Below are 19915 nucleotides of genomic sequence, written 5' to 3'. Positions count from 1 at the left end.
AGTTTCCACTTGCTATTTATATGATAGCCTAGTTACAATTCAAAGCACATCGAAGAAATGATTATCTTTTCTCTTGGCCTAATGCTATTTGTGAGCAAGGACAATGAAGAAATGGTTTTACAAAGTTAGAAGAATCCAACCTTTTGTTGGCTCAACTTGCATTGGGAGTTGTCCTCTCAACTCTTTGTTTGTGGAACTTCATGGATCTTTGTTTTCACTCACTTGTCTATCTCATTTGAGATGTTTGTTTATATGCTTCTATCTATAATGACCAAAGTTATATCAAAGAACCTATGTGTAGATTGGGATGATGGCTAGCACTCTATAAGGTTATGACCTTTTTATAAGTTGCTAGTTGTTCCTCATGTTGGATAGCATGGCCTAGGCATTTATGGTCCCCAATCAAGAGCTTGGATGCATTTACTCAACTCAAACAACGAACATTCAAGATTGCTAGTAATATTTGCAAAAGGACACTTGCACATTGGGTGTTATTTGGGTTTCATCACCTTGATAATGAGTTCAATACTCTTGGATAGCTTGAACGAGAAGAATCCCAGAAAGGATTTCTATTCAAGGGAAATCTTTTTATCTAGTAATATGTGGTTGGTTGCTTGTTTAGTTTGGCCTTCATTGATGTTTTCTTTTTATTCGGTTTGCCCCCCCTTCTTGTTGTGTGGTGCTTTTTTGAAAATGGGTACTCACAATGTTGACAAAGCACATCTAACCTATGGCATCTCTATAAATATGGCTTTGGATTGGCTAAGGCATGCTCTTGTGGTGAAGCAATAGATAGTATTGGCACGTGCATTATTTAACGTACTGTTTGCCTAGGAAGAAAAGTGGGCTTTTTTTTTGAAGCAACAGCTGCGCAATTTTTTTTGATGGTATGACTCTAGGCCCAATGGATAATGTTTTGGTATCTCCATCTTTCAAGCAAGATGTCCTTGTGAGTCACTAGAAATGTAGTGTTTTCTTTGCACATAGAGCCACTGAGTTATCCATGTTAGTGTAGATGGATCCCTTGGGTTTTCTTCAGCAAATCTCTTTAAATTATGGATCCCTTCTGGGTTTGTGGGTTTCCCCTTTTTTTAGTTCTTGATAGTTCCTTGTCATCTACATGACTTGGTGCTTAAGCCACAAACGATATGATTTGTAGGGAAGCTTTTTGTTAGCTTAGATTTGTTCTCAAATATTGGCCCCTTGTTCTCAATTATTGGCTAAGTCCTTAGCCTCTTCAAAGAGCTTTCCATGTCATGATCACCAATATTAGAGATTTCTTTTGCTCTCGAATCTCTCGTTTGTATGATTTTCATTGCCTTCTTTTGATTGGCTTTGCAACCATTTTTGTCCTTCTGGCAACTTAGCAGGCCAAAATCATCACGAGCCATTCATTTTTCATTTGATGGCATGATTTGTTCCTCAATTTGTTCATGTCATGGTGTGCTCCACTTCTTCATTAGCCAAAAGTTTTCAAAGAAAGCAACCACATTGACATCCTCTTGAATGCACTTGCCCTTGATCTTTTGAATACATCCAATGGTTTCATTGCCTTTATATCATACCGCAAGGTTCCACCACACTTTCAGATTGTTCTAGCCATTGATTCCTTTAACAACATCCAAGGATCCAAAGTACTTTGGCCCTCGTCATTGTTAAATAAAGTTGGATCCTCTTTTCTTGAATCTTCCTGTAGAAGCTATCTTTTCTCTATGGCACTCTTCTTACTTCTACCAAGTATGTTTGACCCTTTTGGTCAAATCAATGCTTATCCAATGTGATGCATGCCACCTCATGTTTAGCACATGCTTTTTACTATCCACAATGACCATTGATCATTAGCCACCACTGAATATTTGTTGTGATTGGCTGTGTTTCATTTATGTGGGTCCTCTATTCATAGAGATAACAAGTGGCATGTGTATGTTGAAGAAGCCAAATGACCCTGGTTGTCTGTGGTTGAAGCTTTTAATTGCTTGTGCATGTTTTCCATCCATTGATTTGGTACCGATTGAAGATTATCTGGTAGATGTTGTGGCTCCTCCAACATCTATCCCCTCATTCTTTATTATTTTGTAAAATATTCTTGGGTTCCTTTGGTTACGATTCCATAAGGATTCCTATAGCTATTTAAACAAGGGCCTATGACCTCTTGTGAATTTTTTTTGACATTCTAATATAGAGTCAGCTTTTGGATTTCTATACTAAAGAACTATTTGGTAATGGTCTATTAACTTGTAGGAATGTGAGTGTGTTTTAACATTTTGTGTTCTTTGCTACTTGTCTCATAGAGCATCTCATAGTTTGATACTGTGGATTTATGCTTGTTTTTTTAAACCCCTTGAAGCAAAGTGGATTTTGTGCATATATTGAATGCCCATTGGTTAAAGATGTTAGTTAAATGTTCTATAGCAGGTAAATCTGTAACATAAATTGAGGCCGCCCTAACATAGGCATATGTTCATTTGTAGTGGAGAGTTGGTTGTGTTGTAGAAAACAGTTAACAAGTCGTCTTTCTTTGGCGCTTTGTTGCACTTTTTTTCATTTGTTTCTATGACACTATCTCCTTTTTGAATCATTATTCTCTTTCCATCCATTTTTCTATACCAATTAGATAATGTGGGTTAGATGCTAGAGTAGTTTCTAATTTTGCATCACCTATAGCAGTAGCATGTGTTTAGTTAGTTTATTCTTCAGTGCAGAATAGAATAGGAAACCCACCTTCTCCGAAGGTTCCCTTGAAGATATTTGAAAGCAATTGTTGATGCATGGGGTTCCTTGTTTGTTGGAGCTTCTTATGTAGTAGCAAAATCAGCAGGTGCAAAATTTCAGACTATATGTAATTTCCCCTTTTGGATGATCCTAAATTTTGCCCTAAAATCACAAGTTCAATTAAAATAAGAAATGGAATATGGTTAGAATTATATCTTTACCAATGAAATGCCTTATCAAGATAAATCCTGATTTAGGTCATGCAATCATGTTAGACAATATATGAAATATAATTCATAAGACCAATTATTTCTATTAGGGTTAGGGATCCAACATCAAATATAAGTGCATATATATCAATAATCATCTTAATCTATTTAGATAAATCACACTAGCTTTTTTTGAACTTACGAAACCAAGCATCAATAGCTCTATTTCCCATAATCAACCATAGTAAGGTTTTGGAGAGGAAAACCACAAAGGGTGCCCAAAGACTGTTCAGCCCAATTTTAGCTCAAGAACGTGCAACAAATGGCAAGAATATACAACTAAGACAATTACATCACTTGGGGTGGCCTACTTAATTCAAGGGAACCTAGGTTATTGGGGAAGAGTGTTCAGCCCAACCAAGAGCGCGGAGCATCCAACTAAGACAACTCACCCCTTAGCCCACAAATGGCAGGAACATCCAACTAAGACAATTCCATCATTTGGGGTGACCTGGTTAATTCAAGGGAACCGGTCTACTGCCTCTCCTTGACATATTTCCTTCCATCCTTGTATGATTGCTTGTGTGAATAAAGAATAGATAAACTTATTTATTAATTAAAGAAAATAATAATTTTACGAAGTTTTATTAATATCTTGATAAAAGATATATTAAAGAGTTTAGATGCATAATAACATTATCTATATCGCATACTATTATACATATACATCAAACATATTTATATTTCCATGCATAGCAGTCTAAGACAGAATTTTGCTATTAATTGCTGTTGATATATATTTCTAATCTGATTTGATGAATGCAGGTTGCAGATTATAATATTCATCTCCTTTTCAATCCTTCCCTTTGAGTATTGATCTGTCATTTATATCCCTCCATCAGTAGTGGAGAGTTATGTTCTTCCTATAGCCACGTCCCTTCTAAAAATTGGCGTCTCCTTAAAATATGACCATTGCCTTTTGGCGTACTAAACCACTGTCATTTCTAACTTAAACTTATGCCTTTTCATGCATCGCATCCTTTGGGAACTCTCAGCCATCACACCCCTTTGGAGACATCTTGTTTAAAGATTTGTTAATACTTCAGACTGCTTATGAAGGGAATGAATGCCTTAAGGGCTTTGGTTTTAGGTATTAGAAAATTGTGAAGTCTTATTATCTAAGACAATCTTCTGATTTCATCTATTTATTTTATTATTTTTGATATTATTTATTATGACATGATTGCGGGGGCATGACACTATTTTGTATGTGGTAGTTGGGACTGTAAGGCTTGAATGCCTAGGTGGTTTGGTGTTTGTGCTTGTCTATGAGTACAAGGCCTCCCCCAAATGCTCCCCTTTCTATGATAGCTTTACCCCAATGCTTGCAGTTGAAAATCCACTGCCAACACATACCAACTTGCTTTTTTAATGCTTGGAAGATAAATCCATAAGCAGATGCCTAGAAGAAGAAACAATAAACTCCTTTAAAAATCTAGAAAGGAAGATCTTCAATACTGCATATGTAAATGTTTGGACCCACTGCATTTTTTCTTCAAGTTTACAAAAGGAAGATATTAGTATCAATCAAGAAAATTCAAGATTGTCAAGGTCTTCCCAAACCCTTCAAGCACCAGCAAAATGAACCAGGTCATAAATATAAATGAGGAAGAGGCTATTCCTTCTCTAAACCCTCAGCTTAAGGTATTTTCCAAGCCCTAGGTAGTATCCTTACCAGGGAACAAACCCTAGTATCTTTTCTGGTCTTCACTCTTATAGATCTATAGAGGAGTATGTAGAGCCACTCAATTTTTCAACCCAAGATAGCTCTTCTGTCCCCCCACAGAAAGAGCAATGTCCATTCTCATTTTGTTGGCTTCAATGTTATTACTCCCAAGACCTGTCACAATTCTCCTCTCCATTTGGATTTAAAGTCGACTACAATTGAAGGCTTGTTAAATAACATTAACATCTTTCCTATTTCCAACCATCAACCCACTTCTCGGAGACGCAGCCCTCAGCTTACTAAAAATCTTGCCAAGAATCAGCTTCTAACCATCCTTTTTAACGCAAATGCAGCCAACCTATATTTGACCATGTTGAGACATGGACCAGCTAGGACTCGAACCTAGGACCTTCCATACGCTGCTGGAGTTCTCTACCACTGAGCTACTGGCCCCTCTTGGACCAGTCCATTGTCGGTTCGGGTGTGGCTTATTTCCAACACCAACACACCCCCTTAAGCCACACCTCTCGTGTGCTTGGGGCTCCTAGCCTGGACCTGGCTCTGATACCATGTTGAGACATGGACCAGCTAGGACTTGAACCTAGGACCTTCCATACGCTGCTGGAGTGCTCTACCACTGAGCTACTGGCCCCTCTTGGACCAGTCCATCGTCGGTTTGGGGGTGGCTTATTTCCAACACCAACAGACCATGACTTTAGAAATCAAAGACAAGGAGAAAAATGACATCAAAAGTCTTATGAAGATCATTGCAAGTCCGCTCCATCAACAATTTGAGGGTGTTTGAGAAACTCAGAAGAGTAATAAGAAGCTTGCAGACTGTTGGGAGTATCTATTCTTTAGCCACCACAACCTTTTTAAACACACTGAGGCAATTGAGTTGATCTGTATATTTGAGAAACAAAAGGGGCAGCTCTTTGACGCAATACATAGCCACAAAAAGAGACAATAGGAAACAACATTGCTTTGTTGAGAAAACGTCCTATAGAGGTGAAGGAAGAGGGACAGGGGGCTGTAACAAGGGCTTTAGTAGGAATTGCTTTAGATATGGGTAAACAGGTAGTTGGGTGTTTGAATGTCCCGAAGTCACGTGTGACCAATGGCATGCAGAGAAGCACACATGTCGTGCAAGTTGAAGAAGCAAAAAGTGTAGCAGAAAGTGTGGCCTTGGAGGCTATGAAGGATTTGATAATGTGCAAGTCTCTGTTGAAAGCTACAAATGAGGAGAAAGAACCATTGTTGAGGAACAGTTATTTCTGCTCTTAAGTGCAAGTTGGGAGAAAAGTGTTGCAAGTTGATATTGATGGGGGCAGCATATACAACTTAGTGCTCACGTGGTTTAAGCAAAAGTTGGGGTTGAAAATGTGCACCCCATGCCGTATAGAGTGTCTTGGTTTCAAAAGGGATAAGTCTGTAGAACTCAATTCTACTACTGAGAAGGGGGGGTGAATCAGTAGTAGATATAAAATTTTAATCCTTAACCAATTTCTGAAACAAGAGAGAGAGAGAGAGATGCAATCACAATGAAGACAACACACGAGAGTTATGTGGAAACCCAGGATGGGAAAAACCATGGCGAGAAACGCTGCTAGGATCTACTGTCCTAATCCAACCTCACAAATAATTCAATTACAATGTTCAAGGGCACTGACCCTAAGGAGTCACCAAACCCGTCTTAAGAGCACCAACTCAATCACCTTAGAGCACCAACTCTAGGAGCATTACAGTTACACAATATGATTAACCACCACTTCAAAGATTAAATCTACAAATATATTTCGACAATCTGAAACATCAATGCATTTTTGAATAAACTGAAGAGAAATGCACTGAAAAACTAAGAGACCAGTCTGGATATCAAATGCCTCTGTATAAGGATGATACACTGAAAACAAAATGGACCAAACCGGAAATCAATATGTCTCTGTATATCTGAAAGAATGATGTACTGAAACCAGAGAAAGACCTGCAAACGATACTCCTCAAAATATTGTCATTTGTCACAGGCAATAATCTGAAAATTAAATCTGCAATGCTGTCATTGTTATAATGTCACAGATGAGCATATAATCTTCTGTTGAATCTGCTGTCATGGAAATTCTAATCACAAAATAAGCATCTGCAAAACTGTTACGCTTATACCTGAATACCTGAATATCTGAGATGAAGCACAATTAATGGTGTCTCTCCTGAACTTCATTTTTCACACATATCACTTCTTTCAACAGTCCTCCATTCGAACGGCAAAGATCTTCATTAGGCAACGAGTATAAATTTGTTCTGCTTATCTTGTTTGCAGAGTTTTGAACACCACACACTCATCTCCAGAATTCACGTTAAACTTACACACCACATTATCTTTTGATCGATTTACCTTGGACTCTTTAAATAATGACTTTTCAGTTGTAAGTTGGTTCAAGGAAGTTATGCTTTAGTTAGTTATTGTCTTAACTAATAACCAACACACTGTTCAATGATCATGTGTTTAAAACTTTATCAGTTTGTAGTAATATTTAATTAACCCAATGGCAGTTATATCAACTATATAACCGGATTTCTACAACAATAAACAAGTTGATGATGTCTCTCAAAACTATAATACGAACTGAATGACTTTTCCATGGTGAGTATGCTGTCACAATGATACGTTATCACAATATGGAGAAACTCTTTCAACAGATATTTGGACAAGAAATGCACTGATATTATGCTGGCTCAAACAGTTCATTGCCTCTGTCTCTTATATGGAACAGATTCTGCATCAAAGGTAACAGATAATTGATCTTGGTCTTTGGAAATCAGCAAAACTTATCTTGTTGTTATACCTCTTGAACTTGTCACGATTGCAATGGCATTGTGTATGACTGTGAAACTTTGTCTGACAGCGTTTGAATAAGACTGACATCAATGACAAATATTCTAACAAACTCACAGTGACAGAATAATGTTGAGTTGCATTCCATTTTGATGATACACAAATCAAGTATGGCGTGACATAATTCCCATGGATGCATGCCATGTGTTGTTGGGCAGATTGTGACAATATAATAGAAGTGCAATCCATGATGGGTGAACCGTGAAAGAACATCTTCACCATCACAAAGGTGCTAAAATTCAGACCATGATAAGCAGATTTTGCACTTAAATAATCTAATTAGCAAACTGAAATGTCAATCAAAAGTTGTGTTTTTTAGAGAATGTTTAACTTGCAAAACAGTTCTGTTGAATTGAACGTACAGATACCAACAAATAAGATGAAATCAGAATTATATTATATGTTGTCTGAAATTTTTTCTTATTTTGAATTTTTGTGTTACAGAAGTGAGCACCCATGGTCATTAAATAAACCTGCTAACTTGTGTGCACAAAAACATAATCAAATCATTAAATAAAGTTGGAGCCTTATCATGTTTTCTCTTGTTCAGAATCTCTCTAAAAATAGGAAGAAGTTGCTTCTGTGCCCAAAATATAACTTATAACCAAAAAATTAAAAAAACAAAAATGTCAAAGAGTTGATTTGACTCCCATGCCTAAATTTGGGAAAGCCAGCACCAAATAAAGTGTCCAATTATAACAAGTTTAATTCACTAACGTTTTACGTGTTTGTGTCCAACGTAAAGATTAATTGTTGTCACACCAGTTGGAAAAAGAACATTTAAGCGATAAAATAGTTAACACTCCCTCTTTGTGAGGAAGTTTTTCTCCACCAGACCTAGTTTAGCTCTTAGAATCTCAAACTTTCTTTTGACAAGATTTAGAAGAACTAGTACTCCCTTTTGAACTTTCTCTAAGAAAATAATAATGAATATCTATATGCTTGGAGTGACCATGAAATAATAGATCTTCTAAGAGCTTGATGCAACTCTGATTGCCATAGTATGCTATAGTTGGCTTTGACATTTGATTAGTAATTTTTGTTGTCAACTTCTGAAGCCAGATAGCCTCAAAAGTAGTAGAAGAAGCTACTATGTACTCTGTCTTGGTTGAACTTAATCTCGCTATTGCTTGTTTTCTAATGAACTAGGATATCATAATCAACCCCAAGCTAGAAAAAAACCCTAAGGTGTTCTTTCGAGCACTAGCATCACCTGCCCAGTCTATATCCACCAAGCCATGCAATATTTGTTGACTTGGTGGTCAGCACCTCCTTGGGGACTCTTGACATGGCTTAACTGCCTCCAGTGGGTCTGGTTAAATCTGGCATTTGTATTGGGTGTTGATAGTTTGAGCTTTTGAGACAAGGGCAAACGATTCCAACAATTGGTCTCATAGCCTTGGGTCATGGGTTCGAGTCTCCCTTTAGTGGGTGTTGAAGGCTCAGTTGGTGCTTAGGGGAAGATTGTTGACTTGGTGGTCAGCACCTCCTTGGGGACTTGTGACATGGCTTAACTGCCTCCCATGAGTTGGGTTAAATCTAGCGTTTGTATCGGGTGTTGATAGTTTGAGCTTTTGGCACGACGGCAAATGATTCCAACAATATTAACTCTTCATCTCCATCATACCTTAGTCCATAATGAATAATGACCTTTGAATATCCCAACACATGTTTTGTTGCAGTATGTGAACTTGTCTTGGCTCAACAATAAACCAATTCAATGTATTAAGTTTATACAATGCATTTTGCTTAAATTCTCTCAGCAGCATGTCTTTTAGTTGTATTTGTTGATGCTGCCCTTCACTATCTTTGGACTCGTCCCAGCTCAAGTGAATGGGAAGGAATTAATGAATCATAATTCATAAACAAATTAAAATAGTTAATGATAAAATACAAAACCCAAAATTAGTCAAAATTGAGCAATAATTTAAACGTCTTATTTGTCTAAAGAATTATTGGGTTATAGAAAACTATGTTTACTAATTTGGACAGTTGTTTCAATGGGCATTTAGAAATGAAGTTCCCAAGCTTTGTTTGGTTCTGATTTTATTTTTTCACGAATAAAGTGGCAATTACAAGTATCTTTGACAATGCATCTAATATCATTTTAAAATGAATGTGTTAGAAGAAAATGAGTTTTGTCTTCTATTTTAATCAAGTTACACAACTTACAGATTCTTTTTTCCAAGATGTTTAGAGAAACATGTCAGTGATAGCAACATTTAAATTCCATCATGATACAAGAACCAGCTCTCAATTCTAACAAAGCAAATTAAGCTCCTGTGCTGGTGAATGCTTACTCTCACGAAGCGCACTTATTTTCAGAGAGTTGAAAATTTATACAGAGAAGCTCCTAGTATCTGACAACCAAGAGATAAGTTTTCTAGGACTATCTTTCTAGGTTCCCACTACCACTGGTTCTCCATTCACAGAATTTTAAATATGTGGAGCTTGATATCAGGAAAATGAGAAGAGGAAAGGTTGTATGAACTGGAAGGAACTGTTTGCAGAATATTGAGTCTTCCCACATAAATTTTATGCATTTTGATTTTGCTATTTCCTTTAATCTCATGACAGAAAAAGTTTCCAGACTCACTTGTTCTCTCATTGCATGCAGTGGTGCGGAATATGTTAGGAAAGAGGTTCCTTTGCAAGTTGTCCCTGGCCATTCTATTGCTAAAGTTGATTTTTCTTTAAGTTCATTTGTTGATTTACAGCACATTCTCTTTACAGAGGAAAAAGCTGCTTATAACCAAGCTATGTCACACAGTATGAGGTAAATATTTTTGCATTAAATTGAAATCTATGTTAGTTTGGCTTGTGACTTTGCTGTCCATATCTGGTTATGTGACTTAACATTCCATGTGTCTCAGGGATGGTAAAATTCATCCCCTTGCGGCTATCCATCATTCGTCACAGTACCAGTCATCAATGTGCAAGCTGATGGAGTACTGGTAAATAAGTTTCTCAGTTGTAGGATTTTTTTGAAAGTTAGGCAAAGTCAAATGTAAAATTTACTTGTCCTGAGTATGGGCTTATTTTTGTGATTTGTGAGTTCTTGACCATGATTATCTATTGCTTTTTACAGTTTATCTCCAGTTATTAGTTCTCTGTGGGATCGTCTGGAGGAGAACACACTAAGGGTGTGTATATATTGCATCTCCTCTTTAATAAAGACTTACACACTTTCCCAAGTAATTATTTGTGTCTAATATGTGATACTATTCCCTACAGCTCGCACAGCTGCAAGAAGAAGCTGTTTCATTAGAACTTGAAGTTATCAGCAAAGGCAACATTAATGTCTCCTCTCCAAGACGTTCTTCAAATAGGGGTGCAGTATATACTGGATCCCTGGAGCCTAAACCTTCAACAGGTTCACCATCAAATGTTAGAGGCTCCAGTTCTATGGGTAGTGTAATTCCACGTCAAAGCTCAACTCGGCATTGAGATACAATTTATCCATTATAATAATAATAATAATCAGAAATGGATTGAGTTTGTTCTAAGTAATCTTTTGGTGTGCAGAAATTACTATGCGGTTTAGTGTATCATGTATTTACTCGAGTCATTGTGGCATTAGAAACATTATGTTTCTTATGAACAGCTTGTAATTATGTTGTTTTTGTACAGCTTATAATCTCAATCTTTTCGAGTCATCATAGGTTATACGATGACAGTGATAAGAGCTTTTATTTTTGTATGCCATCAGCCTTGTAAGAAGATTTCTCCTTGCAGCAATATTTAGTTGCAAACGGAATCAACTAGATCTAGATCTTGTGTTAATCCTATTGAGAATCTATAATTGTGTATTTAGCTGCCCCATATATTAGTGTTTCTATTTAAATGAGAACAGGTTTCTCATTTAAATGATAACGAGTTTCTTCAAAAGATGGTAGATGATCTTTCAATTAGTCAGGTTAAGGAATTCTAGTTCAACCACGGAAACTCAATTAGGATTGAAATGGACATATTTACAATGCATTTTTGATCGACTAGGTTGAAATTTGGAAGCATCCTCTGTTCATGAATAGAGAAAAACTTTTTGTTTGGAAACTTCCATAGAAAATAGCACTTCCTATCTTAGAAGAGAAAATAAAAGAGGTTAATATTCAAAGTAATAATTTAAAATGGTATTTATAGAGAAAATACAGGAGGGCAATAAATAGATTTCAATCCTTTATTCATTTTCTAATAGATTGAATTCAAGGGTTAGCAATGAGAGTTATCTTTGCAAGGCAAGAAAAGGAACCTTTCTTGCTGTAGCAATTTCAATTGCAAGCATTTTTTGAGAATGTGAAGACTTCCTAAGTTATATCATCTTTTGAGTCTATGGAACTGCAAATCATAAAGATTCTGGTTACTATTGTAGTTGAAAACCTGATCCTTAAATATTGGATTCTTAGTGGACATATTGACTTAATTTGGATTGAGAACAGGATGCTGGTAGCTTGTTTGTGCAGTTGGTCAGGATAATGGATGTCTATGTGTAGTTGTCAGCGTTCTAATTTCAGCAGAAAGGTTAAATTTACTTATTTATGATGTTTGTAATAATGATACATTAATAACAGATATACCATTTGAGTCGATGATTTGTTTTTTTTTTCATAATATTTGTCCTCAACAACAAAAGATAAGTTGTCGAATGTATTTTTATTTATTTTTGATCAATAAAGGCAGAGCCAAGAGATTTAATATTCATTAAAATATTAAATACAAAATAATACCATACGAGCAGTATCAACTAGACATAAAACGAGTCTGAACAAGGAATTTGAACAGAAAACAAAATAGAGGATTCATACCTCCATCGGGTCCATAATATACTAATAAAACAAAAGACCAATAAACTTTCAAAAAAGAACCTAAGTTCTAATCAGCAGAGCTAAAACCTAGCTTAAAGTCCTCTGTTTTTGGCTGTCCAGAGAGGTTCCAACTCGACCACTGTTCCTGTGGAGCGAAGGGCGGCCTCTGCCATGCCCACGACCTTGACCACGGCTACCCGTTCCAATTCGACCCTTGCAAGAGTGTCCTCAACCACAAACTCCCGCATTTTTTGTAAGAGGATCCACCAGTCCTTCAGCAATCCCATTACCATCTTCTGCATTTTGGTTTTCAGCCAACTCAACTCCACTCTCCTCCTCATTAGCCTCCAGGAAGCCATTTAGAATGGCAAAATCTTCAAAAATAAGCTCCTTATCTTGGTCTCGGGACATGTCGCTCAAAAACCTCCATTTGAGGTAATCTCTCGCCATGCAAGCATACTGTCTATGAGTTTTGAGCACTGGTCCTTTTAGGTCTAGAAGAAAAGGGTAGAAATTAACGGCGTCACCAAGTTCACTCAAAGCCGCAAGGTCCCCTAGTCTAAGCAAGCCTGCACCCTTCAAAGCGTATTTTAAGGCTCTCTCTAACCCACCAAGCAATTTAGCTTCAAACAATTCCATAGTTAAAGCCCTAACCTCTTCTTTAGAGAAACCACAATCCAACAAAGAGGTAACAAATCTAGATGAAATTTGGGTATTATCTCTGTAGTACTCTTTCCTATCTAGGTGACCTTGTCCAAGCACCATCTTTGTTGCCAAAATCACCATAGGATTGATGGTGCAGAGAATTCGCTTAAGCCTCAAATCCAAAATCTCCTTGAAGGTGCATTGTCGATAAGGATTCGTTAGAGAAGTTGGAGTGTCAACCCCAAAGCAGGCTACTGGGTTTGGGAAAATTCTTATGATAAATTTAGGAGGCTCTTCCAAAGATTCTGCCATCTTGAAGAGAAAACTAGAGCTCAATTTTTTCTGGACAAAATGAAGAGAGAATGATTTTGCGGAAATAACTTAGTCGAGAAGCTAGGAATAGTGGTTATGACAGACGATACCACTTGTTTTGTCATGATTAATGAAGGCAGCCGACAACTCCTTACAAACATGCCATATTGAAGCAAAAACACTCCAGCGAAGTGAAAAATCAGACGAGATAATTGATGCATTAACTCCTCCATCCAAAACGGGTACAAAACAAGGCAAGTGGGCTATAAGGCTGCCGTTAGAAAGGTGGATATGAGCTTGCTTGGGGATCAAACGCCTTGCCAACGATCGTGGAGTATTTAATGAGCATCGCCTTGCTTATCTCAAAGAGAGTTTAGCCTTCCACCAAAATTGTAGGCCCTCTATCTTGGGAAGATATTTAGCTCCGATTGCCAAAATTAGATGACCTCTCTTATCAAGAAATAGAAGAAAAGGTGGGTCCGCAAGATCCACTCAGGCATAAAGGGACATGTAGGATTCCACGTCATCCAAGGTTGTTGGAAAAGTCGAGATCATTCAAAGAAAATAATAAATAATAGAAAGGAAACGTTGAACCTCAAAATGCATTGGATTTATAGACCATTAATCATTTCAAAATTTGGTGAGAAAGTAGGAAGTTTGAAATTTGAATTTAAACTTTTAACACAACTACTCAATAGTTTTCCTACAGACGAAGCTCATCCGACCACCATGAGAGTTCGACTCCTTCTGCTACTGACTTTGAAAGCAAGTCTGCTTCCCCATTCGCTTCCCTATATATATGTCGACATGAGAAATTGTCCAAACTCCTCATGATTGGTAAAATTTTCTCCAATAGAGCTTGTAATCTCCAACTAGGGGTTTTGGTTGACATAACATCATTTATGGTGATAGCAATCCCCTTTAATCTCTAAAAACTTAAATTCCTCTATTAATACATTCCGACAGGCCAATTAGAAGGGCACCAAATTCTGCTATGTTGTTGGTATCTGGGAGAATGGGGCGAGAGATTTTCCCTTTGACTATACCTTCATGATCCCTAATTATGTATCCTATTCCAGACGACCCTGGATTGCCCTTGGAGGCACCATCAAAATTCAATTTTAACCATCCAAGCCTAGGAGGGACCCGGGCAACCTGATTCCTTCTTTGATTTGAACTCCCAAAGTGAGGAGGGATCTTTAGTCCATAACACCTTAAAGACGCATTCTTGCATCCCAGTCCGTAAACTCTTAACTGATATTTTCATTCAAAGCTAGCTTCTTGTTGATATTTTCCACTATTGACATTTTTATAGAAATGAGGATTGAATCTACCTGCTTTGCTTTGTTGTAAAAAATTCTCGTGTTTCTTTCCTTCCAAATTTCCCATATTAAAGTAGACGGGCTGATTTCCCATAATGAGCTAAGTAGACCATCTTTTGGCCTTATAGGCCAACCTTGAAACAGGGTCACTATATAATTAGGGAGAGCTGAAACCCAACCTAGTCTAGCACACAACCACCTCTAGCATCTGGTAGGAAACGAGCAATTTATAAACAAGTGATCAACTGATTCCTCTTGTGCCTTACATAGGACACACCTAGAGGGTCCTTCATAGCCCATCTTCTTAAATCTTTCTGTTGTCAGAATTTTCCTTTTAAGAGCCAACCATGCAAAAACCCCCTGCTTTTGGTATTAGCTTTCCACTCGATAAGAGTTTTTGGGAGATTCCCAAACTATTATTATCCTCCTGATTAGCTAAGAGAGAGTAACCAACCTTGACATTGTATTGACCAGACTTAGAGGGAGTTCAAATTAATGAGTCACGACCACTTCTAATAATCACTTGGCATGTCTTTAGTATCTCTTGCAATTGCAAAACTTCATCATTAGGTAGAGGCAATCCTTCAAAACTTTTCCATTTCCAAGTCATGGAAGCATCATTTTATGATACAACTATGTAATCTCTAAAAACAACACCCCAATTATGTTTGCACCAAGATCTCAAACTTTGAATCGAGACTAAGTTGTCAATGCACAGATAGCCCCCCCACGAGTCCTCCCAAAAGAGACAGGATGATCCTTCATGGATATCCCAAGTAATGAAATTTGCAATAAGGGGTCGGTTCCTAATTAAGAAGTTCCAAATTCTAGAACCCTTTGGGGGTTATTGACTCTCAAAAAATTCCCAGTGTTTGCATTATCAATATATTTGGTCTGCATTAACCTTACCCATCTTGCTGATGGGTCTTTAATCATTTTCCAAACAAGCTTTGCTCCTAATGCTCGATTTTGAAGAAGTTGATCCCGAATACCCAAGCCACCAAGAGCCTTCAGTTTACAAATTTTATTCCATGCAATTAGAGCTACTTTATGTCGTTCCTTCGTATTTTGCCAAAATAAATTTCTCATTTTCTTAACAATAAAGGCATTCATTCCTATCGTTAAAGTCAGATATGAAAACAAATAAATGGGAAGAGCTGAGATAACTACAAGAATCATTACGAATTTGCCTGACCAAGATAACCATTTACCTTTCCAAGAATTAGTACTAAGATCAAATTTAATTTTCAAAGGATCCCATAACTTAGAATTTCTCAAACCTTTATCCAATGGGATACCTAGGTCAATACATGGAAGACTACCCTTTCTGCAGTTGAGAATTTTCAAAATTCCAAGCTCCACTAATTGGGAGGTTGAGAAGAAGACGATTTCTGATTTCTCCTTGTTGATCAACTAGCCCGATGCCTTTCCAAATGAGGTTAAAAGATTGAAGATATGCCTAGCTTCTTTGACTTTGGCAGAACCGAGGAACAAATTATCATCCACAAATTGTTGATGAGTAGCAATGAAATTCCTTGTTAACTTTACTCCTTCAATCAACCCATTGTACTGGAAAAACTTGATTGCCCTACCAAAGGCTTCTGCCATTATAATGTAAAGAAAGGGGGACAAGGGATCTCCTTGGCGAATGCCCCTAGATGATGAAAAGTATATTGCAGGTTTCCCATCAATAAGCACTGATAACTTGGGGGTTGAAATGCATTCGAAAATCTAGTTAATCCATTGACCATTAAATCCAAAGGCCTGCATTACCTTACATAGAAAGTGCCAATCTACACTATCATAAGCCTTCAAAATATCTAGCTTTAGGATCATCCCTGCTTTGTTTGTGTTCTGAAGAGTATGAATAGCTTCTTGAGCTACTATTATCCCATCCAAAATAGATCTCCCTAGAACAAACCCATTTTTTTCTTATGAAATTATGTTATTCATTAAGGGTTTTAATTTGTTTGTCAAAGACTTTAGACAAAATTTTATACACCGTGTTGCAAAGAGAAATAGGCCTGAAATCCCCAACTTTAGAAGCTTTCTCTTTCTTTGGAATGAGGTCAATAAAGGTATTATTGATCTCTTTCAAGATATTCCCAGATTTTTTGAGTGACTCAAAAGCTTTCACCATCTTTGAACCTAAAATATACCAACACTTTTTTAAAAAGCCAGTAGGGAAACCGTCTAGGCTAGGTGCTTTATCTGATGGGAGTTGGTTAGGAGCCTCTGTAACTTCCTCCAAAGAAAACTTCTCTGCTCGTCTCATGTTCTGCTCATCTAAGATAATTTTGGAGATGAATGCAATGAATTTATTTTGTTCCTTGAGATCAGATCCAGCCTCATTATTTAGAAGGGTGGTGAAAAAATTGATGATCTCTTAACTAATTTCCCGAGGATCTTCAGAAATACGGTTTCCTATTACCTCCAATTTTAGAATTCTGTTTCTACTCCTCCTTTTCTTGGTAACATTATGAAAAAACTTGGTGTTTTTATCCTCCGCCTGAAGCCAAACTTTCCTAGACTTTTGCTTCCAAAATATTTCTTCCTTCATGAGGATATCTTTATATTCCGCCAATAATTCCCTCTCTCGGACAAAATCCTCTTGCGACATACCGTCTCCGAGGATCTTATCATTCAATTCTTCTAACTGAGACTCTAAGGACTTTGTTGTTTCAAAGATGTTCTTAAAATGAGAAGCATTCCACGGTTCCACCTTAGTAACTTTCTCTTGATGTTTTTCAACTTTGCCACAAAACAGTACAATTTTGAACCCTCAAAACAATCCTCATTCCACCATTGTTCTATCATGGACAAAAAATTAGGGTCCTTCGTCCACATATTCTCAAATCTAAAAGGGGCCTTTGATAATTTGAAATCCCCCACCATACTTAAAGTAATAGGAAAGTGATCTAAGCCCGAACAAGGGACAACTCTATACTCCAAAAAGAAAGGGAATGAGGAGAAATCTCCAATCCAGAAGAATCTATCAATTTTCTCAACTATATTACTAAAGCCTAGTCTTTTGTTAGTCCAAGTGAAAGAATCCCTAGATTCTACCTCGAGTAAACTGTTCCTGTCTATCCAATCATTGAAAACATGCTGAACTCTGCCAAGTCTGTTTAACCCTCCTCTTTTGTCCTTTAGACTTCTAATAGCATTAAAATCTCCCCCTATGAAGATAGTCTCATTTTGTAGCTGGGATAAGATTCCATCCAATTGAGTCCAAAAAATGCTTTAGAAGCAGGGGACACAGGGCTGTAAACAATTATTAGTTCGAAGGAAAAGTTGGCTAAGAGAAGATTGACATCCACCATCAACCAACTAGTGTCTGAATCCACTTTTTCTCTCTCTCTACCAAAGAAGGTTTCCAGATTATAAGCGGGCCCCCAGACGATCCCTCAGCTTGAACAACAAGGGATTTAGATCCATAATACTGAATTTTAAGCCCATTTCCAAAAGCTTCTGCTTGTTGAAGATTGAACTTTGTTTCCTAGAGCATGATCATCTCTGCACTGATCAAAAGAATTCTTCTCTTGATCAAGCAACTTTTGTTAGAGGCATTGAGGCCTCTAACATTCCAAGATAGAATTTTCATTTCTATTCAGGAAGGGTCAGGCCCTTTCTTACTTTCAAGAGGCCCATAATCTTGATCTGACCATCTTCCTTGCCATCTTCCTTGCCCTCTAAAGATCTATGCTAACTGAAAGATTTTTTTTCCTTTGTTTGAGAAACTATGCCAAAATCAGGTTTAGAATTACCCTCATACAAATGTTTGATAAAGAGCAACAAGAGGGGTATCCAAAATACTTTCAGGTTCTTGGTCCTCCATCATGCAATCCTTTAAAAGCCTTTGAGTGTTTGAATACAAACCCACATTAGGAAGGAAAGGATATTGAAGGGGATCTTCCCAAGAATTTGGAACTTCTGAAGAAAGAGAGATCTTGGCCGAACCATTCTCAGGGGATAATAAAGACGAAGACAAAAGCTTAAAGCACGAAAAAGGATTTAAAGAGTTTGGCTCATGGATTGGAGAAGAACATGGAGACTCCTTAGCTGCATTCACTTGATTTGGAACTTGCTGACTCTGTAGGGAACCATCCATATTTGCTACTATGTTGACTTCCTGGATAATATAGATTCTTTCAGGCATTCTGTCGCAGAGAGAAGTTCCGAAAGAATGACTTCCTTAGATTTTGACTGAGCTTTTTGAGGATCAACTCTTACATCTTTATTCTTTCTGGGCCTTTCCCTTTTCTTCAATGCTCGCTTATGGAGTCCTACTCGAGCTCCCCTGTTTAGGAAGGGCACGTTTTTGAGAATCTTATACTTGCTCTTTGAAAAATCAATATCACCAAGGTCAGAAGGGGGTTCCGGAGCCTCCAATAAAGGATTTGTAGAATCCGAACTACAATGAGGCACAACAGGGTTCAAAATGGGAGGAGCCAGAGAGTCCCAACTCGGGAGAGAAAAACCCTCAGAGTTTGGGCAGACATAATCTTGACTTTGAGGATAGGTTTCATTCTCTTGAAACAAAGGACATATTTGACCCTTTAATGAGCCTCTAGAAATAATCTGATATCTGAGAAGACACTTACGAGGAAATCTGTCTGTAAGTCTCGTGACCTTTTGTTTCCATCTACCAACTTCAGAGACAATTTCCAATTATCCATAGAATCCAAAATCTAAATCAATCTCCACATAAATATTCGACACATCTCCAAGTTTTCCATTTAGAAAATCCTCTTCTATTCCAACTAGAGTACCCAAGGCATCTCCAATTTTTAGTAGAGCCTCAACACACCAAAATTCGGAGGGGAGACCAACCAGTCTAAGAGATGAAACGACGATCCATGAAAAAAATTGGTTTTCCAGGAGAATACAATGCTTTAGGGAGGAATCATTTTGCAAAGCTCGTACAAAGACCAAGCTTAGACAATAATGGAGCCACCAATCTAAGAGCTCTTGAGTGTTACCCCCAACACCACACCATTTAGCAAAAAAACCTCTCTCTTTGAGATGAGGGATAGCGGGATTTATGGAATCAGACAGGAGGACAGAGTTTGCTCCCAGGGCTTTTTAGCCATTTCTTGTGTGGAGCTTTTGATTTGAAACCCTCAAGATAGGATGAGGGTTCTTCTTTTCTAAATCCCCGTTAACGATTTGAAGCAAATCTCCTCTGGAGGAAATGATTCCCAAGCATGAAACCTACCACAGACTTATGGTTGGGGAAGTGACGTAGAGGCTCGGATTCCTTCCATTGCTTCTGGCTGCCATGTTTTCTAGAA

At 37.5% G+C, this 19915-nt stretch overlaps 1 protein-coding gene across 2 annotated transcripts in view; it reads left to right on the top strand.

Annotated features, from left to right (window-relative positions):
- LOC131037185 (uncharacterized) overlaps positions 1–11310 on the top strand; it is a 53003-nt gene extending 41693 nt beyond the window's left edge. For both annotated transcript variants that reach the window (XM_059211179.1, XM_059211180.1), the window contains 4 exons: positions 10158–10316; positions 10414–10494; positions 10629–10683; positions 10775–11310. In XM_059211179.1, the coding sequence (XP_059067162.1) occupies positions 10158–10316; positions 10414–10494; positions 10629–10683; positions 10775–10987 (508 nt within the window). In that variant the 3' untranslated portion in view covers positions 10988–11310. The remainder of the gene's footprint in view (positions 1–10157; positions 10317–10413; positions 10495–10628; positions 10684–10774) is intronic.
- Positions 11311–19915: the final 8605 nt, after the last annotated feature.

Source organism: Cryptomeria japonica, chromosome 9, assembly GCF_030272615.1.
Source record: "Cryptomeria japonica chromosome 9, Sugi_1.0, whole genome shotgun sequence".
Taxonomy (NCBI): domain Eukaryota; kingdom Viridiplantae; phylum Streptophyta; class Pinopsida; order Cupressales; family Cupressaceae; genus Cryptomeria; species Cryptomeria japonica.
The sequence above is the reverse complement of the archived record's forward strand: the minus strand, read 5'-3'. Positions and strand labels throughout refer to the sequence as shown.